Consider the following 25,490-nt stretch of genomic DNA (forward strand, 5'->3'; position numbering starts at 1 on the left):
TCTTGCAGTTCTAAGTATAGAGTGCTATTTACCCACAGCAGTGTTTGTTTTACCTTTTTAACCATTGCCCATATTACATATATTTGACAACGTGACCCTGTACATATCTTTACTCCATATTATAAACAGATACTTTCTATTCTGTTTCATTAAAAAAATTTTTGGTCGCAACCCACTATTGAAAACATTGCCCAAGAATGTAGTGACTGATTTTTTAAAAAACGAGTTCATATTAAGGCTAAATACATAGGTATGTGTGTGTGAGGGATACTTCATTTTGCCTGTTTTTAATTAATAATCGTCACAGCCCTGTGAATTGTGAGTACTGGCACCGTATTTTAGAAGAATAAATAGTAGCATGTAATTTACAATTTGATCCTAAAATCACCTAGCTAGTAATGCTTTCTTTATGCCCCTCCTCACTCCGTAAGTTGCTAAAAGCACTTCAGATGATGACATGCATTAAGCAGAAGCTTACAGACTCTAGAGAAAACTTTAGGAGACTGTATGGCCAATCAGGAGAGTAGGCTTCGCAGTCCGCACATCTGATCCCTATCCTGACTCCTGTAGTGAGACTGGGGACCACGAGGCTCTCATTTCTCTTCTGTGGCTGGAATGATACAATAAATTATTTTTTAAAAGTAATTATAAATGGAAATCTTACCTAAAACTTTGTACCATTAACTCTTATTTATACCATTAACTATGTGAATTATTTTTAGCGTCCATGAGTTCATAAGAGCTTACAGTGAAACTGATTAAAGTACAAAGAACAGTGTAGGCTTAGGAATATCTACTTGCCTGTAGTATAGCCATTATGTAGTTAGAATAAAATCCGGCGGGGTTGTATACTTTTCCCCCTTAAATGCACCGTAAAATGAAGGACTTGCCTGCTGTCCCAGGAGGAGAAGGGAAACTACCATAACAGCAGGCAGGAAGGGAGGCACACTGGCCTGGTTCATGCTTCTGTTGGCTACTTACATACATATGTGCAGGAATTTTCCGTGATATCCACTGGCACCCAAGGAGCTGGGGCCTGTCTTATTCTCCTCCCTAGAAGAAACAGCAGCGCAGACAGTGGAAGAGAAGGTGCTGTACTTACTTAGATGTGCCCATAAAGACAATTTTCTAAACTAAAGTAATAGCATTTTTGTTAACATTTGTGGTCATGGAAATAGAAATAGGGTAATACTAAAGTAAAACAAATCTACTTGCAGCTTAAAAAAATTACCTTTATTCAGAATCATAAGGTTTTTTTAAATCTTATCATTATGAAAGTTTAAAAAAATAAGCACTCAGTGTAATGAAATACTACATTTAATTATTATTCAAATACTTAAGGCAGGTTTCCTCACAGTTTACATGTGAAAATTTAGCATGATCCAAACTCAAATATCCATTTCTCGTATCTTTCAATGTCTGCAGCAGATACTGATTTAGAAACCTTTTTTAAAGCCATTTCAAAATCCTCCATAGTTGTAGGCATGTGCATTTCTTCTCTTGAAAGATTTCGGATTTCTTCTGGGGTCAAACCCTCAATACGCCTTCTCATTGCCATCAAAGATGCATCCCTAGGTTTTAAATTAAAAAAAAAAAACTTACAAAGTCATACTTTGAATGAAAACCCATGAACAGAAACTTTTCTCAGTGCATGAGTTGTAACATTCTCTGATTATGATCCTGTTACACATACACAGTACTGCACACAGCACTGTATCAGAATGAATACAAAGCCTGTTCTGAGTTTAGTGGTTACAGCTTCCATAATGAACTATGGGCGCTAATCAATTTAAATAACCAATACTGAGCATGAAAGCCCAAGAAAAAGTAAAGGTACAATAAAGACGCTAGCCTACAGTCAGTATATACATATATATATTGATGAGGTAGATTCCATTTGTAGTCGCAGAGGGACTCCTGAAGAGCATGAAGCAAGGAGAAGAGTGAAAGCCAAGCTGGTTCAGATGGATGGTGTGGACGTGTACAGACTGGAACTGATTTGGGGTGGGAGGCTATGAAGGTCAATGCATATAGTTAATGGTGTAAATAAGTTAAAAAATGAAATAAAAGTTAATGATACAACTTTTATAATTGAATTTCATTATAAATGCCTAATAAAATAAAAAACAAACACCCGGAGACAGCAGAGATCCTGTTAGCTAGAAAATTAAATATTTTCTACATACATAGGAAAAGCCAGATGATCAAGCTAGGTGGTTTCTCTTTTTCCTCTCTGTATTAGTGCTCTTTTTAAAATTTTTTAAAGAAAAAAAACTGCAGATTCAAGTACCTCTTTTCATCAAGTTTCATGCTTAATAGCAGTTAACATTTATGCAAAGGGACACCAACATACAGCTGCTGTATATACACACACATTACCTCTAATCCCCGTAACAACCCACATGGCATGCTTGCTTTATGCGTGAGGAAACTAGTGCAGTCAAGCACCTTGCTAATAACAAGCATCGGAGTTAAGACTTAGATGAGGATAAAACCTACTGCAGTCAAATTAGAGATGGTCTTTTTTCTTTACACTGCTCTCCTAACACCTTAGAACACCTACACTGAAAATGAAATGATGCCAAATCAATATATTTCTCAATCTTATTTCCTATATAATAAAGTGAAGGAATGTACCAATAATAACATCTTTGCTCACAAAAATAACTGATTTTCTATTTAACACAAATTGTTCTAACATAGCTTCTTGAACTTTTGGCTTGCAAATGATTGCAGGCTCTTCACTGACATACAAGATAACCATATATCTTACTAGAACCTGCAAACGCTAACTCAAAACCAAAACTTGTCTCTGCCTATAGATTGTAACATGGGTCTTTATTCTTCACCTATCTTATTTCAGCATAAAAACTTCACAAGTTTTACCCACAAAAACCTATGCTTCCAAAGTAATTCATACCTGCACACGTTGGTAATGTCTGCACCTGAATAACCTTCCATGTTTTCTGCTATACTTGCAAGGTCAACATCGTTAGCCAACTCCAGCTCTCGTAGACTTATCCGTAATAGCTCCTCTCTGCCTTTTGCTAATTAGTAGAAATAAAAAATTGACAAGCTTTCAGTATAAACATAGTGTATTATTATTTCTTAAGCCTACTTTGAGGAAGCTTTCTCAATTCTTAGAGCTCATTTGCTTGAAAATTCAAAAGGCATACCTCTCACTGAATTTTTAGTTTCCTAGTATCAAGACTTTCGCGCTCTAGATATAGCCAAATTCAGATGGTCAGAGATTAATTAATGAAAGGGAAGATACCATTTGCCTCTTAAAGGAAAGTTAATACCAAATTTAAAGTTTCTAAGTAAAACTACTTGAGCATTAACAAGATTTAAATGAAGATACCTGATGGTAATGGAATATAGATTCTTTTTTCAAGACGTCGTCTTAAAGCCTCATCAATATCCCAAGGAAAATTAGTAGCTGCCAGAACCATAACCATTTTGGAAGGGTCGTCATTTTCAGAAGCACCTCCAACACCTAAAAAAAGGTTAAGGCGAGAAGGAAAAAAAAAAAAGATTTAAGCCAGATTATACAAAACAAGGCTCAGGTATTTCAGGATCCTTAAATAGCACAACACAAAGTAACGTCTCTAAGCTCCTTTAAAATTTATAAGCTGATACATATGTGAATTTGCAGTCCAAGAAAAATTAATTTTTGTGACCAGCAAAAATACGACTCAAAGAGATTTAATCAAAAGACCAACTTGGCTCAACTGCGCATTATTTTTTAAGAATTTCAAAAGCAGACATATCCCTCTCTAAGTAAGGCCAATTTATCTGCATTTACTTAAATTTCAAGGCTAAAAATAAGAGATGAGCTTAGATGCCAAAGGGTACCCTGCCAACAGCCATTATTGATGGCATGTCAACCACCATCGGTGTACCAAATTTATTTCCACCAATCCCCAGGAACTAATCCTAGAGTTTTACCACTTGCCAGACCCCTCTAGTTTGTCTGGAGTTAGGAACACCTTTTAAAAGCCCTGGGTTAGCACTGTGGGTAGAGCTTGATCCACTGGAGCTGGAGACACTTCACAACCTCCCACCCCACGTCAATTCAGGTCTATACACATGCATACCATCCATCTGAACCAGCAGCTCGGCTTTCACCCTTCTGCTTGCTTCGTGCTCTTCAGAAGTCCCTCTGCGACTACAAATGGAATCTATCTCATCAATAAATATGGTGGCTGGAGAATAAAATCGAGCCTAAAGGAAGAATCAAGGCAACACCAGCTTTTTACTTTGTTTACAAATTACCTACAGGTTAAGCAGTTAGAAAATAGTTGAGGAGCCTGCCACACTGTACACCTCTCCCCTTTGCCCTAGTGTTGGGATTAGAAGACAGAACTGGAACAGCTAAAATATGGCCTCTTAAGGTGCAGTGCTTAAGCATTTGGTCGCTAACCAAAAGGTTGCCAGTCAGAATCCACCAGGCGCTCCTTGTAAACCCTATGGGCAGTTCTACTCTGCCCTGTAGGGTTGCTGTAAGTTGGAATTGACTCAATGGCAATGGGATGCAGACTAACAAAGATTACATGACAAATTTTTTATTCCACATAATAATATAACTGATTATATATGTTTGTTCATGAGCGACAGAAATACAGGATTATCCTGTCAACTAAAACAATACGGATAACTATGGTTGAAAATATTTATAGGTATTGGTAGGTGTTCTAAAGTTCTAGAAAAAAAATTTGGTTAAAGAGAACTATTACCTTAAATAATATCATATAGATTTCTTCTAAGAAATTCTATTTAAATCTCCATTCTTTTTGATTTAACTCATGTCATTACATTTCTATCCTTTTAAGTAAATTAGAATAGTCAACTTATATGACCCAAGTTTTTGTTTGTTTTCCGAGATAAAATTCAGATAATATAGTGATGGCTGTACAATATTGTAAACGTAATTAACACCACTGAATTGTACACTTAACAATGGTTAAAATGGCAAATTTTATATGTATTTCACACTAAAATTTTCAAAAAGGAAACATAAAATTCACCACTTTAAATATTTTTTAGTATACTCAATGTACAACTATAACTGCTAATTCCAGGATATTTTCATCACCTCAAAAAGATAACCCATGCCCCCTCTGTCTAGCCCCTGGCAACCACTCTTTTCTCTACGGTTTTGCCTGTTCTGGACATTTCATACAAATGGAACCACAGAAATGTGATCTTTCATATTGGGATTCTTTCACTTAGCATAATGTTTCCAAGGTTCAGCCACGTTGTAAGCATGGATCAGTTCTTCGTTCCCTTAGATGGCTCAGTAATATCCCCCAAGTTTACTTTTGCACTGTAAATGCATTTCTTCCTCAAACTAAAGAATAGGGAAGATTAATCTGATCCAATAAACGGTAATTCTTAGACAAGTATGAATCTACTAAATAGCTATGCAAGACTCAAGAGTATCATCCTTCTTTTAAGAAGACTCAGTGTTATGGATTGAATTGTGTCCTCCATATATGAGTTATAAATCCTAACCCCGAAACCTGTGGTTATAATCCCATTTGGGAATAGATTTTCTTTGTGATGTTAATGAGACAGTATTAGTGTAGGGTGTGTCTTAAATTGGACAGAACCCCAGTGGCACAGTGGCTAAAGCGCTCAGCTGCTAACCAAAAAGTTGGCAGTTCAAAACCATCAGCCACTCCGTGGGAGAAAGATGTGGCAGTATGCTTCCGTAAAGATTCCAGCCTTGGAAACCCTATGGGACAGTTCTACTCTGTCCTACAGGGTCACCTGGAGTCAGAATCAACTCAAAGGCTAGGGGTGTGTTTTTTTTTAGTGGGTGTCTTAAATCAATCTCTTTTGAAATATAAAAGAGATTAAACAAGGAAGTGAGCAACCAGAGATGGGGAAAATAGATGCCACACCACATGGTTTGTAAATCATCCCACTTCAAGTGAGGCCAACTCCACGACAAAAATGATGGGATCAGGCATGGGCTTGTGACTCAAAGCAGGCCAAGTGTATTAATCCCCAGGCATCTGCTGGAACTGAGAAATGAATGCTAATTTCTCTAGGATTACCATAAGGAAAATAAAAATAAGGCTAAAACTTCTGATGGCTAAAAGCAAAGCCAACTCAGAAGTAAACAGTCAAAAGTCAGAGAGAGACTCCTGAACATGTCTGCTAACTGCTAGATCCAATTAGGCCTAAAAAAAGAAAAAATCCCTGGTTACATGACTCAAAATACTACTCTTTTTGTTTATACTCATTTTATTAGATTTCTGACACTTGAAAATGAAAAGTTTTTAATAATACAACAAAAACTATACAAATAAGTTTTTGTGTGTGTCCGTTACCATGTGATGTGAAAAATCCTGGACAAATTTTCACCAAATTTAAGTATTTTTTTACATGTCCTTATTTACACTGGGTTTTTTTTTTTTTTTTTAATTTAAAATATAGGCCATCCATAAGGCATGCTCAAAATTCACTTTGAGGAATCCTGGGAGAGGGGCACATCAAGTGGCACGTAGTGATCTACAGAGCAGTCAAAATCAAGATAGGAGACAGTATACTACTACATGAAAATGAGAAAGTCCACAAAATGAACAGAAAAAAAACCAAGCTGGCTGCATATACGAGCCCTAACCAAAATCGCAAGGGCGGAAACTCAGGACTGAACCAATGATTTGTGGATAAGCCACTGCTTAAGTGGGCAACTCAGTGTAGCATACTCCAGGATGCACAGGGATTTGTTTAATGATGGTTAATGACTCTGCCAACCAACACCAAAAAAAAAATTTAGGAAGCCAGTAAAAAGTAAGCGTTTTGATATACCTTTATGTACCTCGCTATGAAAAATAAACAATACAAATTAGTACTTAGTAAGTGGCTTCCACCCACAGAAGAAAATGGTATTTTCTTGAATATAAAACCTTACATTAGAAAACATATCAAATAATTCTTAAACATTAATAGTTAAGATCTATTGAGCCCACATGCGTGAGGCTCTATATTAAGCAATTTATATGTATTTGCTCGTTTTGTCTTCATAACATTACAGAGGTAAGTCCTATACTATTATCCTCTTCTTATAGATAAAGCAACTGAGGATCAGAGAAAGGGAGTAACTTGCCCACAAATTTACCAGCTAGGAAACTGAGAGAGGTGGGATTTGAACCCAGGCCATCTGACTCTGAAGACTCTAAAATCAATCACTCACTCTATTTAGCTTACATTTTTTAAAGGCCTAATTATTCTAGAACACTGACAATATACTTTTATTTCTTCCTGAAACAATGGGCACATTGATTTTTGAAAGGACCTAAGAGATTCTCCATTAGATTCCTATTGTGCTAAGCCACGAAGAACATGTTAAAATTGGCATCCTGCTTTATGAATTAAAGTTGAAGAAGAAAGAAAATGGGGAACTACAAAAAGTTCAGAAAATGAATAACCTGAAATTGTAAAGGTTGTTACAGTATTTTGTTTTGTTTTAAGCCTAAAAAAATCTGTTGTAATAACAGCACAGTCATCTAAGGTTTGGTCCGCTATGATTACAAACTGAACTTCAAGTCTCTGTCACTATCTACATGCATAACTCAGCCCTAATACTTATAATTACACTATTTCTAAAATGAGGCAAGACCAAAGTAATCAGTGAAGCTTAATGAAGTCTGAAGTCTAGAAAGCTGCTAAATCTATTCCAAACACTACCAGAATTTGTTGAATTACATTTCTCCTCCTACTGGTACTCAGGTTTGCAGGGGCAGAAGACGAAAAAAGAAATTCAAAGAAAAAAAGAAGTTAATCCAAAGACTGGGCCATTAAACTCAAGGTATCTGGTATATTGAATAGACTGATGATGATCTCAAGGTATTTGGTGTAGTGAACAGATTGGCGGTGATCCAAGTTTCACAACTATTTATGATTTTCCCCTTTTGGTGTTTTTGTTATAATACCACATTAACCATAGTATATGTAAGCCTGTGGATTTAAACAGCACTAGGAATAATTTCAGATTCCTACAGCAGATTAGTAATGCAGATCCCACAATGTGAGCATAAGCCAGGAGAGATGGATCTACCTCCAGAGGAAATGGGGCAGAGAGAAACTCAAGTTGCCCATGTAAGTATAGGGTGCTAGCTTTCAAGTGCACAGGAATCAGACTCTGGGCAAAATGTCATCCTGCCTAGCTATTCTATACACTGGAGATAGTGACAACTCACTTTCTCCCCTTTTAGAGGGAAAAAATCATTAGAGCTGTCTCAGACATTCACCATTTCGAATAGAAGACGAACCAGCTTCTCAGACTCTCCTCTGTATTTGGAAGTAAGAGTTGATGAGGAGACATTGAAGAATGTTGTCTTGCATTCTGTAGCTACTGCTTTAGCAAGGAGGGTCTTTCCTGTGCCAGGTGGGCCAACCATCAGCACTCCCTGTTGGGAATATAACATTGTAAGCAAAAGATTTATCTGTCATTGTTCTAATTCATGAATATCCCATTACTAAGTGTCAAAGTTCAACCAACTTATACATAATATAGAGAGCGTACGTAAGACCAAGACGAAACAGGACCCTTTATCACAGATTTACTTTTTCAGTTACAAAAGTAAGGTAACCACATTATTAAAAATATGGCACTCAGAGGTGAAAAAGTCATTTATTGGTGCCCTAACACAGGCACCATTAGCATCTGGTGTATGCTATTCCCACTAGTCTTTTTTGCTCAAATTAAGTCATTTTTTATATAGATGTGCTCAAAATATGTCTATAATTTTGTATCTTGCTTATCACTTAACATTTAAAGAATTTTTAAAAATACTAAAAAGTAAAGTTAGCCGTTAGCAGTTTCCAAATCCCAAGAGTTTTTTTTGACAGTCTCTTATCAGCCCATGATTTTAAAATGTACTCATTAGACTCCTGTTGGGAGGACATGTACTTTGTACTTTTTGAGATAAAGAGCCTGCCATATCACTTTTTTTTTTTTTTTTGAAGTGGAACCATGGCGAATATTTCTCATAAATTTCCTAAGAATAATTCCAAAAACCACAGGCTACAAGTTATGCATTGTGACACACAACACGGACTAGTTTTGCATTAGCTGTCTAGTTCACATCTGCAAATACAAGCCCATTCTAAATCTGCTGTGAATCGAGTTTTCCAAAGATCATATTATACCCCTTTCTCATTCTGGGAACCTCACAACAGCATTTGGCCTAAAACAAAATTCTGAATAACATAACACACATTTTTAAAAATATGCTCCATCTACTCCACTTTGTCTCCCTACCTCCCCTAATATAGATAAATCCTGGATCCCTATGGCAATGTATTTGCCATTCACTTTGACGAAGGCATATACTAACACACTCACTTTCCATGGTCTCCTAATGCCTTTAAAGAATTCTGGCATCCACATAGGCAAAACCACAGCTTCCTTCAGCAACTTTTTGGCTTCTAGTAAATCTGCGATATCATCCCTGAAAAAGAATTCATTTTATCAACAACTGGTTAGATGATATATTTAACTTTATGTAGTCATCCTTGAGAACCACTGGAAGCACGTGACTTTACATTGCTGACAGAATGCTAAGCCTCTCCCAGTTGTTGCTGTGTGCCGTCAAGTTGCCTGTCACTCAGAGTGACCCTACAAGACAGAGAAGAACTGCCCCATAGCATTTCTTAGGCTGTAAACTTTATGGGAGCAGATTGCCAGGACTTTTCTCCAGCGGAGTGGCTGGTGGTTCGAAACGCCAACAGTATGGTTTGCAGCCAGGTGCTTAACAATTGTACCACCAGGGCTCCTCAAACTGTTCCTTAGGCATTAGTAAATACACTGGGCAGAAGCCCACCGTGTCAACCAGTATACACAAAGAGCACAATATGGGTCTTTAATTCTTGGCAGTAATGATTTTCAGCTTGACTCATGAGAACACAGATCTATAGGCTCACTCGTACGCATCATCATGCCATCTCATTTTAAGTTTCTGCTCTCATAATGCTTGTTCCATAAACTACGATTTAGAAACAATAGTCATTTAAAAAGCATATAAAAAAAACCAAAGCGCTCCCAACTCTATTAAGAGGTAGATGCCAAGGTAAAAGAGCATCGCAGAGATTACTCTGAAGCCATCCCCAGGGACTAGTACACCTATTACTACTACTGATACGCATGACATTTTTTATTTTGAAAAGCGCATTCTTTATTATGAAAGTATATCCACTGTATAAACATCAACTGGCAAAAATTATTTTTTAAAAAAACTGCCCAAAACCGTATATAATAATCAAAGTTTTAACAGAATGTAAGATAATAACAGAATGTAATTTACTGTGATAGATTACAGTTCTTTGATTAGATATGATATTAATAAAGTTGAGAACAACTGTTTTAAGTAACAGGAAATAAAGGCAATTTATCTACAGGATAAGCCTATAGATAATAAGCAATACGTACACCTGCACAGAAATCACTGCCTTCTCACCATCTGAGGGTGTACTAAAAAGAAGATGAAATTTCTGTGATTTTATTCCCATGCTGTATACAAGAAGGGGGTCTCAAACAAAAAGTTGATACAGCCTGGGCTGAAGAAAAGTTTTCCAGTATGTGTTCTGCTCATATTGTATGTAATTTGGTTCTATCTCCACATCTGGCCCATTTTCAGTTCTAAAAGCACCATCAGCCCCCAATTATTTTGTTGTGATATAACTTACCATCGAATATTGGGATTCTGAGAAATTATATCTCTTTCCAAAGCTTCTACTAAGTCCTTATCATATCCTGTACTATCAAATTTAGCTGTTTCTGGTTCTGTAACTGCAGCAGGTGATTTGTTCTGCATCGGGAGGAAAAAAAAAAAACAGCTTTTGATTGATTCAAAAATCATATTTTATTTCTGAGTCAGAAACAAAGATTAGACTGAACTGATATTCTTTAAAAAATGAATACATTAGTACAAGTAATAAGGATAGAACCAAAGACTGAAGTCACCCTGTATCAATACCAGAGTTTCATATTGTTTTTATTTTTACATAAAAAGAATGACAAGTGTTAAAGAAAAAAATAATTAATAATGATTATACATATGTATTGGCTAGAATTATAAAAATTAATACTGAGATTAACTGTGATTGCTAGTGAACATCAGATATATACGACATTTATCTCAGCTTTAAAGGAGCTACGATGAAAAACAGATGTTTTATTTTGCCAAGACAATGGCTCCATCTTTAACCACCTACTTGGTCCTCATCAATGCTCCTAAAAACATCCTCTAACAGAGACATCTTGGAGCCCTGGTGGTGCAGTAGTTAAGGCTAACTAAAAGTCTGGCAATTTGAATTCACCAGCTGCTCCTTGGAAACCCTATGGGGCAGTTATACTCTGTCCTATAGGGTTGCTATGAATCAGAATTGAATAGACAGCAACAGGTTTGGTTTGTTTTTTTTAACAGAGACATCTCAGCCCTTAGGAGAAATTTCCTCCCGCTCTCTGTGATGACAACCATGAGTCAGTTTCCAAACTGTGCAATGAAGCACTCCGAAGCACCATGACAAACTCACAGGGCACAGTGGGATACTTTAACTTTTTGAAGGAAACACAGTGGCATCTGTTTGGACTAACGGCTTGAGGTAGTTTATACTTTCTACATTAAAGTTATTACATTCATTTCAATAATGCCATATTTTTGTGAAGCTGGGTTTTTGGCAGTTGCTGTGATAAAAAGTCTGGCAAGAAAATCAGTGTAGAAGAGGAATGAGAATGGAATGTCCACTTGATTCCAAAGCTTGAGAAACTGTGCATTGCCCCTAGGTGTTGGAACATAAACATGTAAGTTGTTTGAACCTAACTGCTAAATAGATGGATGGGTATTCCTTTTAGTTCTAGAGGTGCTGTGAAAAAATTACTAAGATATTTACGAATTTTCATGTACCACAAAAATTCATGAAGCTCTGTGTGAGGGTAAATAATCATTTACTCCGTCTTGTACTAGAATGTTACCCAACCCCCATAACACTTTTTTGCCCTTGACATAGTAATTTCTTTGTCAGCTGGTGCTGTCAGACGTCATTATTAACGTCTGACTTAACAAATATTTTTGATATTCAAAGTCATACACTAGATGGCCAATATGCTTCTAATAATGTACATATTCTGCATCCAAAATGAACCTGAAGGATTCAAGGGAGACGTTGTATAATGTTTAAAAGGGAAGAGAGTTATCTTTTCAGTATTTATGAGGTTGTTTTCATTCACAGGTATTTAACAAATGTCTATTCTGTGCTAGTGTGGGAGACAGAAGACACTGTCCCTATCAGGAACTTAAAATGTAAACTGAGGAAGACATGAACGGAAGACATGCTCTAATTATCTCTCTTTTCTCCCATTGAAGACAAGAGGGAATATATGCAGAAAAAGCAAAACTCATTTAATCTATGTAGAAAGGAGAAACAGGGATATATAATAGGTCAGCCAAGAAAAGCTACGGAGTTTCATATGCTGACATCTTGAATAGCAATTTATTTAATTAGCTGAACTAGTACGATTTCCTTGAAGTTCGTATCTATTCGCTAACTTGCTCTAAGCGAAAATAACAACAACTAGGTAGAAGAAAGCAGTAAAGGAGTTAAAAAGAACCTTGACTCCTTTTTTAAAAATAATTATTGTTGTTGAGAACAGGCTTTCTTTTTTTATACCAATTCAACAGTTTCTACATGTACAACTCAGTGTCACTGATTACATTCTTCGAGTTGTGTAACCACTCATTCTTTTTCTGAGCTATTCCTCCCCCATTAACATAAAACTCACTGCCCCTATCTAACAGTTATTAGTTTCCCATCTTATCTTTCCAGTTGCCACTGTCAATTTGATCCCATATAGATAGATCTTAAAACAGCATAATGCTTTAGGCAGACATTCTTTACTAGTTAAACTAAACTGCTGTTTGATTTTAAGAAAACATATGTGGATATTTTTGGTTTAAGATTTAAAGATTATCTCAGGGCAACAGTTTCCAGAGTTCATTCGGTCTCCATGGCTCCAGAAAATCTGGATTCCATGAGAATTTGAAATTCCTCCGTTTCCTCCATTTTAATCTTTGATAAATATGTTCAGTAGTGCTAGCTGGCCATCATCCAGTTCTTCTGGTCCTGGACTCCTTTTTGATGCTCAAAAGTTGCAGATAGACCAGTTAACCAGGAGAAATGCTGCTTGGCTTAAAACTAGTTATTTTTAAACCTTGCAAAATTATAAAGACAAAACCTACTGTGTCTCAATTAAAAGTGCTAATTAAAAACGACAGCTGGACTTTCACTTCTAGGCAGATGGAGCAGACATACTTTTCACTATTCCTCCTGCTAAGTACAATTAAAAACCTTGGATATTATATAAAAATCAAACATAAGAACAGTCTGAAAAGTATGGAGACCAACTAGGGAACTCAGACCTGAGTATAGACACTGGGGTGAGTTTCCACATGTATCTCAAACTTGGGGCTGAAGAAGCCAGCAACCCGGAGTGCCAAAGTGAGAAGGCGGGAAAAAAAAAAAAAAAAGCCTGTTCTCTCTAGCCAAAGGACTAAAACTGAGGCAACCTACCAAGACAGAAAAGTTTTAGTCAATAACCACTCTACTTCAGTCAAGCACCACACTGTGGCTTCACCTTCAATCTAGGCTAGCCAAGGTTGAGTAAGTAGCCTACGTGTCTACTTTTGCAAGGGTGTAATGAGGTGCCCCAACTTTCATCCCTACTGGTTAGTAACAACATCCACATTACATACATGATGTCAGTGGAGACCACAGAGGTAGCCTGGACTTCCACCCCTACTCAGCAGTAATGAGGCTCTCTTCCCACTCACCACTGGGATGGTGTCAGAGGAGAAGTAGAGAGAGTCAAGATGAAGCAACTCCCACCATGGTGTCATTGGAGAACACATGGAGACTCAGAAATCCCATCAAGTCCAGGAGTAACAAGGAGACCCCCCGCTCCCCCACTCAGGTTTCAACAAAGGCTGGCTGGGGAACCTGGACTTTGACCTTCACCTGGCAGTGACAAGGCAGTGCTCTGCCTTTCCCTGCCACAGCCGTGTCAGTGAAAAATAAGCTAAAACTAAGGTTTAAATGAGACTTAGAATCTTATAATATGAAAACATCCACTCATTATATCAAGAACTAGGAAGAGCTCAAAATGAATGAAAAGGCAATGAATAGATACCAAGACCAAGATGACTGAAATGTTAGCATTTTCTGAAAAAGATTTTAAAGCAGCCATGATAAAAGTGCCTCAACAAGCAATTATAAACGTGTTTGAAACAAACAAAAAACTAGAATGCCTCACAAAGAAACAGAAAATCCAAATAGAAATTTTAGAACTGAAAAATACAATAACTGACATCAAAATCTCAACAGTAGAATGAGGAAAATATCAATGAACTGGAAGATAGAATAATAGAAATTATCCAATCTGACCAACAGAGTGAAGAGAGGCTGAAAGGAAAAAACAACAACAACAACAGATTTTCAGGGATGTATAGAAATATAACAAAAGATCTAATATCCATGAGATCAGAGTCTCAAAAAGAAAGGAGAAAGGGGGCAGGGCAGGGCTCAAAAAGTACTTGAAGAAATAATGGGTGAAAACTTGCCAAATTTGGAAAGAGAAATAACTCTACAGATTCAAGAAGCTGAGAGAATTACAAACAGGATAAGCTCAAAGAAATCCACACCAATACACGTTATAATTAAGCTTCTGAAACCTAAAGGCCAAAACAAACAAACAAGAAATCTTGAAATTGATGAGAGAAAAATGACACTTTGCCTGTGAGGGAAAAACAATTCACATCACAGAAGATTTCTCCTCAGAAACCAAGGAGGCTGAAGGAAGTGGAACAATATTTTTCAAGTGCTAAAAGAAAAGAACTGTCAACCCATAATCCTATAACCAGCAGAAATACAGTTCAGGAATGAGAAAGAAAGCAAGGTTTTCTTAGACTGGGGGGAAAAAAAACTAAGACAATTTTGCCACCAACAAACCATCCATAAAAGAATGTCTAAAAGAAGTGATAAAAGAAGGAACTCTGGAACATCAGGAAGGAAAATAGAACACATTAAGCAAAAAAAAAAAAAGTAAATACATTAGGTTTAACTTTCTCCTCTTGAGTTTTCTAAATTATCTCTGACAGTTGAAGCAAAAATTATAACATTGTCTGATATGGCTTGTGAATGTTGTTATTGTTAGTTTCTGTCAAGTCAATTCCAACTCATGGCAGAGTGGAACTACTCCAGAGGGTTTTCAATGCTGTGACCTTTCAGGAGCAGAAAGGTCTGCTTTCAAGGTGCCTCTGGGTGGGTTCGAACCGCCAAGCTTCCAGCTAGTAGTCAAGTGCTTAATTTACACCACCCAGGGACTCCTTCTCAATGTACAGAGAAGAAATACTTAAGACAATTATAAATAGGGGAGGATAAAAGGATGTAAAGGGAAATAAAGTTTCTACACTTGACTTTAACTGACAAAATGACACCACCAATAAATCGTGATAAGTTATATACTGGGTATATACAATGTACAACCACTAAAAAAGCTATATAAAGAGATATACTCAAAAACACTATAGGTAACTCAAATGGAAATCTCAAGAATGAATGCTCAACCAATCCATGGGAAAGTCAGACAAAGAATACAGAAAAACAAAAAACAAAACAAACAGAAAGCAAAAAACATAACAGCATGCTTAAGCACTAACATAGCAGTAATTACATTAAATGTAATGGTCTAAAAATACCAATTAAAAGACAAAGATTGGCAGAATGGATTTAAAACCCATGTATATGCTTTTATCTACAAACTCATTCAAATATAATGATATAACTAGGCTGAAAGTAAAAGGACAAAAAAAGATATGTCATGTAAACATTAATCAAAAGAAGGCTTAAGTGGCTATATTAATAGCTGATAATGTAGGCTTCAGAGCCAAGAAATTCACCGGAAACAGAGAAAGACATCATATAATGATAAAACAGTCAATCCACAAAGAAGACATAGCAATTCTAGGTAAGAATAAAACAATTCTAAATGAGAATGCATCAAACAACAGAACTTTAAAACAGATAAAGCAAAAACCGATAGAAATGTGATGATGTCACTGTTCTCATTATTGACTATAGCAACGTCAACATCCTGGTTGTGACACTGTCCTACAGTTTTGCACGATGTTACCATTTGGGAAAGTCAGGTAAAAAGGCACACAGGACCTATTAGTTTTTTTACAACCGCATGTCAATCGACAATTATCTCAAAATTAAAAGCTTAATTTAAAACGAAGAGCTTTAAAGTACATGTATTGAGAAGACTGAAAATAGCACTACAGAACCTTTATACCTTCTGAGGGCTAAAACTTGGTTATATGTACTAAGAATCTGACTCCTCATGATATGCAACAATCATTGCCCTACCACTATATTTAGAAAGTCAATTTCCTAAACAGCACCCAAAAGTTTAAACTAGGCTGGTCTTTCTACCTCTGTTTCTTCACCCTCTAATTTATCACGTTTCAAACTACTGATAGAAAAATATTAAGCTCCTACCGTGGGACAGGAGCCCTGGTGGCACAGTGGTTAAGAGCTATGGCTGCTAACCAAAAGGTCAGCAGTTCAAATCTACCAGCTGCTCCTTGGAAAACTCTATGCGGCTGTTCTACTCTGTCCTGCAGGGTCGCTATGAGTCAGAAGCAACTCGATGGCAACAGGGCTTTTTTTTTTTTTTTGGTTTACTGTGGGCAGGTTACCATGCTAGACACTGGAGATACTACAGTGCAAGACAGTATGACCCTTGTCTTCCCAGTGATAATATTATGTCTCAACAAGGCTGCAACTTTCTGTCTACCTCATGGAGTCCAGGGTCATGCATTCTTTGAAGATTTATCACTATCTAGTCCAACCTTGGAAACCCTGGTGGTGTAGTGGTTAAGTGCTACGGCTCCTAACCAAAGGGTTGGCAGTTCAAATCCGCCAGGTGCTCCTTGGAAACTCTGTGGGGCAGTTCTACTCTGTCCTATAGGGTCGCTATGAGTTGGAATCGACTCGACGGCACTGGGTTTTGGTTTAGTCCAACCTTACCACTCTTATTTTCTCTCCATCCACTCCCACCACTTCAAAACACACTTAACGCTCTAATCAGAACACAGTTTTTATCATTCCCACTGTCTCTGTGCTTACATTTCTTACATACTTATATAGCTACTATTTAGAAGAACAGAACAATTCAACACAGAAAGACTATCAGAACGTATTGACAACTGAAAAGAACAGGCTACTTTACAATTCCATTTAAGAAAAAAAACATGCATATAGAAAAGGTTTAGAACCATTACATGCATGTACCATGGGATTAACAGATCTTTGGGTTGATAAGAATGTGAGTTTGAGCTTTTTTTTTATTTGTTCTATTTTCTCAAGTATTTAATAAAAGATTTTAAATAGGAAAAAAACTATTCACCCTTCATTACTAAATGGTTTTATTACCTCTATGACACTTTCTGATTCCCAGCCCCCTTCTCAGAATTTTTATTGCTCTTTTTAGTCATTAGTCTCTACTACTGTTTAGTATCTAATCATTGTATAACTGCTTGAAATACTTTAGTCTGGTTTCACCACATGTTAGTTCCTCAGCGCTGGGCATATATTTTCAACAAACATACACACTGACCGACTTGGGAAGAAAACCTCTTCTATACACTTGTTCTCTGGCTGTCATACGCCCTTTGCTTGAAGTTTGGAGGATTTTAGCAACTCACTAAGCAATGTCAACATTTAGCAAAGGCATTAAGAATTCCTTATTGCTACTGATTCAATGTTGAATTAATATACATTCTTCCCCTACCCTGTTACTGAAACAACAGAGGACCAAAGGTGATGGAAAAACTATGTATTTTACACGGAAGGCTAAAATAGTTTCACAGATAAACAAGAATACATTTTATTTATTTTGGTGAGCCTCTCTTTATGGAGCTTATTTTTGTCCTACTTTTAACCTAATATTACTTTGTCATCTGGATAAATTAAAGAATATTTTTAATGTAGTCACCAATCCCTAAAATATCTTATTAAAACAGAAGAAAAAATCAGTGCTATGGTGAAACTGTTTAATGCAACAGCAAATACAGTAAAATCTCAGTTACCGAGAACGTCTGGGGAATAAAAACAGCTAATGTTTACTGTGCACAGATACCAAAAAATGTTACCTCATTTATTCCTCACTAAAAGTCTATGAGGTAGGTGTTAATATAATCTTACATTTGAGGAAATAAAACATAGAACACTAAGTAACTTAAGTAACAGCCAAAAATCACAGTTGGTGCTTGAACACAAGTCTGAGTTCAAAGCCCATACTCTTAACAACCATGTCATATTCTTGAAAAACTTTGTATTTTCCTGCCTTAGCAAGCATATTAATTTAATCTCTCTTGACAACTGATTTGTCTGCAGTACCTTAGATTCTAAACATCATTTCTCAATGGCACCGTTGCCATCAAGTTGATTCCGACTCATGATGACCCTATAGGACAGAGTAGAACTTCCCCGTAGGGTTTCCAAGAAGCGCCTGGTGGATTTGAACTGCCAACCTTTTGGTTAGCAGCCATAGCAATTAACCACTATACCACCAGGGTTTCCAGGGCATAAAAGTACAGCCATAAAATGCAAAAGGTATACAGGACATTGAGTTCTACAGGTAACAGCATCACTGGATGCTAAAACAAGCAGATGTAAGTTTGATGAGAAACAGGGTATTTTCATAGTCTCAAAGTATCTTCCCACAAATTATAACAAAAGGAAAAATAGTAACTTTATAGTGGAGAGACCTGGCAGACACCACCTTAACTAAGTGATCTAATTTATCACCAGTAATAGGACAAACAGACATCCTGTACTTCCTCTACGATACACTGAGAATAAAACAGCACTTCTGGTGGTACTCCTGCCAAAAATGCATAACCGTAATCTAATCATGAAGAAACACTAAACAAACCCAAATTGAGGGACATTCTACAAAATAGCTGACCTATACTCTTCCAAAATGCCAGGTCAAAAAAGGCAAAGAAAGGCTGGAGAAATGTTTAGCTTAAAAGAGACAAAAGAAATGTGACAACCAGTATGTGATTCTATATTGGATCCTGACTCAAGAAAAAAATAGCAGCCATAAATGACATTATGGAGACAACTGGTGAAATTCTATTAATATCTGTAGATAACAGTGCTGTATCAATGTAAAATTCACTGCTTTTCAGAACTGTAATTTCTCTATGTAAGAGAATATCCTAGTACTTACAAAATACACTCTGAAGTATTTAAGAGTAAAAGGGCGAATAAGCAAATATACAGAAATTAAAGACTATTTGTTACTAGAGGTGGGAAGGAGGGGGAAAGGGAGAGCTTTTGTTGAGGGGGTACTGAGCTTCTGTTAACAGTGGTAGAATGTTTTGGATGAGGATAGCAATAATGGCGGCACAACATGAACAAGGTAATTGCTGCACTGTAAATGTGGAAGTTGTGTTGGTAGATGTTTTGGTGTTTGTCTCACCACAATTAAAAAAAAAAGAGAAGAAAAAAAGAGTAAAGGGGCATGTAGAATAAATATCCACAACTTATTCTCAAAAAGTTAAAAAAAAATTAAAAGGTATAAGGAGAGAGTAAATGATAAAGCAAAAGGGGCAAAATATTAATAACTGGTTAAACTGGTAGAAAATACAGGGAAGTTCCTTATACAATTCTTCCAACGTTTTTGCAAATTTGAAATCACATCAAAATAAAAAGATACAAAAACAACCACAAAAATTTGTCAAATTGCTAGTGGGAAAAATCTTGGCACAGGTGGAGTACAATGAAGGTTTTATTATATAACTCTGGCAAATTGGGTAATGAATAAAAATTACTGAAATTTGTGCAGTCTTCATTTTTAAAGATAATTTTCTCGTTTGTGAATATCAGCACCGTTTACCTTTTCCTCTCTTCCTTTATTCTGTTCTTTCTTTTCTCGACAACGAACAGTTTTCCCTCTGTCATTGTGAAGATTTTGGGCAGATGGACGGTGAGCTCTGGCAGCTGTACTTGGGCGGTTACCGTGTGTTTTAGGGTCACTGCACTGAGGAGACTGGCGTTTTCTAGGTCCTGGTGAGGGTCTAATAAAAAAAGATCATGAAAATCATAATCAACTGCTGGAATTAGTTCAAATATGAATGAACACACACGCTAGTATATAACTTAGAGTCTACGAAACACAGAAATCAAGGCACACTTGCCAGTTAAAAATTATGCAGCAAAACTATGCATGACTGGATGTTCAGAGCATTTCAGTAAATATTAGTTTCATTCATTGTTATTTGCTGGCACTCGGTAATAGAAAGTGGGAAAAAATTGCCAGAGAAAAACCTAAAATTGAGAACATTTTATCCTTCATTTTTCTCAGTGAATTTTTTTAAAAGATGATTTTTCAATTTTAGCAACAATATGGCTTCGATGCTTTGATAGCTTGTTTGAGAACCACTGTTCTAGTCTAACTCCCTCACTTTACAGAGGAAAGACCTGAGGCCTAATCTGTTGTCGTTGAGTCTATTCTGACTCATAGTGACCCTACAGGACAGAGTAGAATTGCCCCATAGGGTTTCCAAGGCTGTAATGTTTATGGAAGCAGACTCCCGCGTCTTTCTTACACGGAGCAGTTGGTGGGTTTGAACCACCGACCTTTCAGTCAGCAGGTGCGTACTTAACCACTGCACCACCAGGACTCCTTACCTAGAAGGGGTGAATGATTTTCTCAAAGACAGTCTTTGCTACTGCAAAGACAGAGCTGTTGTTGCTGTTAGTTGCCATCGAGCTGATGTCTGACTCATGGTAACCCCATGAGTGCAGACAGAACTGCTCCACAGGGTTTTCAAGACTGTGACCTCTTGGAAGCAGGTCAGTAGGCCTGGCTTCTGAGGTGCCTCTGAGGGGATTCAAACTGCCAATCTTTCGGCTAGTAGTTGAGTGATTCTCAGACGTTCCAATTTCCAGACCCATGCTCCTTTCCACATGATAAGTTTGTTGACAATACTTTAAGCTCGTTCACCAGAACATATTTTTGGCTTATTTCTACCTAAATTTAATTTATTGAAATAGATCAGAGTCACATGATAAAAATTCAAGAGTTATAAAAGGGCATTGGTTAAAAAAAAAAAAAAATTCCTCCCTTTCCTGTCTCTCAGCCACCCAGTTGTCCTCCTAGATATGACCAATGCTCTACGTTTCTTGTGTTAATTTGCTTCTTAAAAGGTCCCCACTCACCTCCGTTCAACAGGTACAGGCAAGGACCAGACTTCTCCCTCAGAAGCTGGAAGCTCATGCTGTGTGGTTTTCAAGGGAGTGCTGTCCAGCTGAAAGCTCTCTAGTGTTTTCATGATATCCTTAACATGCTTAGCTTCCACATTTATTTCCTGCCAAACCTGATTTCAAAGGAGAATATGGCTCTTTAAATTTCTATAACAACATTTATTAGAGATGTCAGAAAACTTCCATTTTGACATCAGACATCCAGTAATCCATACAATTTATTCTGCTGAAATCTTAATAATGGCTCATTAACTATCTGTTTTCAAATGTAAAACTAAGTCTGACAAAATGAATTAATATCATGTTAATTAACATGGTTAATCAAACCATGTTATTGACTTACATTTCCTATTCAAATTGCATAGCAAATTGAAAAGTCAGCTATATCTTTAAAGTTTGACAAAAAGAATACTTTTGCTAGTTACAGCTTGATGGTTTCTATGCTATTTACATTTAAAATGCTGATCAGAATCCATTAATTTCTTAACTCACTAATGGATTATAATGTACAGTTTGAAAAATATGGCTTTAAACGACAAATGTCTAAATTCACATGCCAAAACCAAATGGAACCTGTTGCCGTCAAGTCGATTCTGACCCATAACGACCCTACAGGACAGAGTAGAAATGCCCCATAGGGTTTTCAAGGAGCAGTTGGTGGATTCGAACTGCCGGCCTTTTGGTTAGCAGCTGCATCACTTAACCACTGTGCCACCAGTATATGAGCTGGCCTAAGAGTAAAAGGTCTTAAAAGTCTTTCAGTGGCAAACTTAAGACTCCTTAAGAAATAAAATTGTTTCCCCTTCTGATAATAAAAGGGATACGCAGGACGGACTTAAGGAAACAGGTTAAGTTCTCCAAGTTTCTTTTAAATAAATTAAGGGCAAATTATGGAATGACCTTGAGCATATCCCACCTGAATTTAGAGAACATGTGAACAATAGATTCAACACGTTGAACACTAATGACTGAAGACCAGATGAGTTGTGGAGTGACATCCATGACATCATACATGAAAGAGGTCACTGAAAACACAGGAAAGAAAAAAACAAGATGGATGCCAGAGGAGACTCTGAAACTCGCTGTCAAACATCAAGCACCTAAAGCAAAAGGAAGAAATGATGAAGTAAAAGAACTGAACAGAAGATTGCAAAGGATGGCTCAAGAAGACAAAGTAAAGTATTATAATGACATGTGCAAAGAGGCGGAGATAGAAAACCAAAAGGGAAGAACATGTTCAACATTTCTCAAGCTGAAGGAACTGAAGAAAAAATTCAAGCCTCGAGTTGCAATAGCAAAGATTCTCTGGGGAAAATATTAAGCGATACAAGAAGCATCAAAAGAAGACTGAACTGGTCGACTTCCAACCATTTCAAGAGGTAGCATATGATCAGGAACCAATGGTACTGAAGGAAGAAGTCCAATGTGCACTGAAGGCGTTGGTGAAAAACACGGCTCCAGGAATTGATGGAATATCAATTGAGATGTTTCAACAAACACATGCAGCGCTGGAGGTGCTCACTCAGCTATGCCAAGAAATATGGAAGACAGCTTCCTGGCTGACTGACTGGAAGAGATCCATAGTTATGCCTATTCCCAAGAAGGGTGATTCAACCAAATGTAGAAATTATAGAACAATATCATTAATATCACACGCAAGCAAAACTTTGCTGAAGATCATTCAAAAATGGCTGCAGTGGTATATTGACAAGGAACTGCCAGAAATTGAGGCTGGTTTCAGAAAAGGACGTGGAACCAGGGATATCATTGCTGATATCAGATGGATCCTGGCTGAAAGCAGAGAATACCAGAGGGATGTTTACCTGTGTTTTATTGTCTATGCACAGGCATTCAACTGTGTGGATCATAACAAACTAAGGATAACACTGAGAAGAAGAGAAATTCCAGAACACTTAATTGTGCTCGTGAGGAACCTGTACATAGACCAAGAGGCAGTTGTCCGGACAGAACAAGGGGATACTGAGTGGTTTAAAGTCAGGAAAGGTGTGCGTCAGGATTGTATCCTTTCACCATACCTATTCAATCTGTATGCAGAGCAAATAATCCGAGAAGCTGGACTATATGAAGAAGAACAGGGCATCAGGATTGGAGGAAGACTCGTTAACACCCTACATTATATAGATGACACAACCTTGCTTGCTGAAAGTGAAGAGGACTTGAAGCACTTACTAACGAAGATCAAAGACGACAGACTTCAGTATAGATTACACCTCAACATAAAGAAAACAAAAATCCTTACAACTGGACCAATGAGCAACATCATGATAAACGGAGAAAAGACTGAAGTTGTCAAGGATTTCATTTTACTCAGATCTACAATCAACACCCACGGAAGCAGCCGTCAAGAAATCAAAAGACGCATTGCATTGAGCAAATCTACAGCAAAGAACCTCTTCAAAGTGTTGAAAAGCAAAGATGTCACATTGAAGACTAAGGTGTGCCTGACCCAAGTCATGATATTTTCACTTGAATCATATGCAAGTGAAAGCTGGAAAATGAATAGGGAAGACTGAAGAAGTGACACCTTTGAATTGTGGTGTTGGTGAAGAATATTGAATATACCATGGACTGCCAAAAGAATGAACAAATCTGTCTTGGAAGGAATACAACCAGAATGCTCCTTAGAAGCAAGGATGGCGAGACTGCGTCTTACATACTTTGGACATGTTGTCAGGAGGGATCAGTCCCTGGAGAAGGACATTATCCTTGGCAAAATATAGGGTCAGCAGAAAGGAGGAAGACCCTCAATGAGGTGGACTGACACAGTGGCTGCAACAATGAGCTGAAGCATAACAACAATGGTAAGGATGGCACAGGACCACGCAGCGTTTCGTTCTGTTGTGCACAGGGTCGCTGTGAGTTGGAGCCAATTCAATGGCACCTAACAACAACAACAATGTAATGGCATCAAAAAAAAAAAAAAAAAAAACAGTTCAGTAAAAATCTGAGAGATAATATTCTACCTAGAAAACCAGCTCAAAAGATTACTTCTAATTTTTGTATCATTTCTTTCCTTCTGTGATGTAACTAAAGCTTGCTCTATATGGCATCCTCAACTAGACCTATTAATCCACAGTTTCTGCTTGTACATTTCTGCTGGTCCTCAGTGACTGAAGTTCCTCAGCTGGAATTCAAGTACGGGCTGCTTTATAACGTTCCACAGGGAATATGTTACCAGTGAGATGTATCATTTGTAATGTCAACAATGACTTAATAAAATCAACTCTAATTTTACCAAGTAAAAATCTGATGTAGAAAAAAATTTCAAAACTATTCCTTTTAAAAAATCCATTACATTTCAACAATCGAATGGAATTCGTAATAGTGACGATGGACATGGACTATTATTAACAAACTTTTAAGTAACACCATATACAAATCCATGTAATAAATTATACTTTCTTAATGAGTAACTGCATATAGCACTGGCAATCGATTTAAGTGATCTCTTCTGAGTACTTAGACCATTAATACGAACAGCAGACACAGTTCTTACCTGTTGCCATTTCTGCTGGAGGTATGTGTCTTTGACTGAGTATAGATACTTGTTCATTTGATCAAGAACTCCCTGATAATAGACCACTGCAGTGTCATAGTTTCCCAGCAATGCGTATTCCCGAGCCAACTTTACATTCTCACTAATCATAAGAAGACTCATGCTCAATTGTAAGCTAAAAAAGAAAAAAAAAAAAATTTTTTTTTTCCATATTAAATGTCTCTTAAGAACAGGTACTACAAAGAATTCTTTAAAAAGAATGCACTCTGGGGCTCCCTCAGGAAGGTCACCATCACGTACCCTGTTTCCAGTCTCCAGACACTTAAGTGTGCCCTTCCCACTCCTTCAAAGAAACGTCAAGGTTCCCACATCCAGCCCTACCACTGTGTCAAAATCCAGTTCAGGCAGCAGTTCTCCCAGTACATCTACCCCCTGAATTCCTCAGTTTAAAATAAGCTCTCCCTCTTCTAAAGTCCCCTGGCACTTTACTGGGATTTTTCGTCCCAAGGCACTTGTTTATTTTTTTAATTATACTTACATATATATGTCTTATTTCTATGAGACTAAGTTCTTTGACAGCAGGTTCTGCATTTGAAAGGTGTGAGAATGTATCCTCAGTACGAGACAC

At 37.1% G+C, this 25,490-nt stretch overlaps 1 protein-coding gene across 1 annotated transcript; it reads right to left on the reverse strand.

The window, feature by feature from the left end:
- Positions 1 to 1,299: 1,299 nt before the first annotated feature.
- Positions 1,300 to 25,024, reverse strand: KATNA1 (katanin catalytic subunit A1). The gene is made up of 10 exons (XM_064292000.1): positions 24,863 to 25,024; positions 21,301 to 21,458; positions 19,976 to 20,156; positions 10,699 to 10,820; positions 9,359 to 9,464; positions 8,262 to 8,420; positions 4,098 to 4,224; positions 3,362 to 3,496; positions 2,921 to 3,047; positions 1,300 to 1,571 (listed from the first exon to the last, which is right to left on the reverse strand). The coding sequence occupies exons 1-10, from the start codon at positions 25,022 to 25,024 to the stop codon at positions 1,373 to 1,375; spliced, it is 1,476 nt and encodes a 491-aa protein (XP_064148070.1). The 3' UTR covers positions 1,300 to 1,372.
- Between the last annotated feature and the right edge of the window lie 466 nt (positions 25,025 to 25,490).

The sequence above is a fragment of the Loxodonta africana genome, chromosome 1 (assembly GCF_030014295.1).
Source record: "Loxodonta africana isolate mLoxAfr1 chromosome 1, mLoxAfr1.hap2, whole genome shotgun sequence".
Taxonomy (NCBI): domain Eukaryota; kingdom Metazoa; phylum Chordata; class Mammalia; order Proboscidea; family Elephantidae; genus Loxodonta; species Loxodonta africana.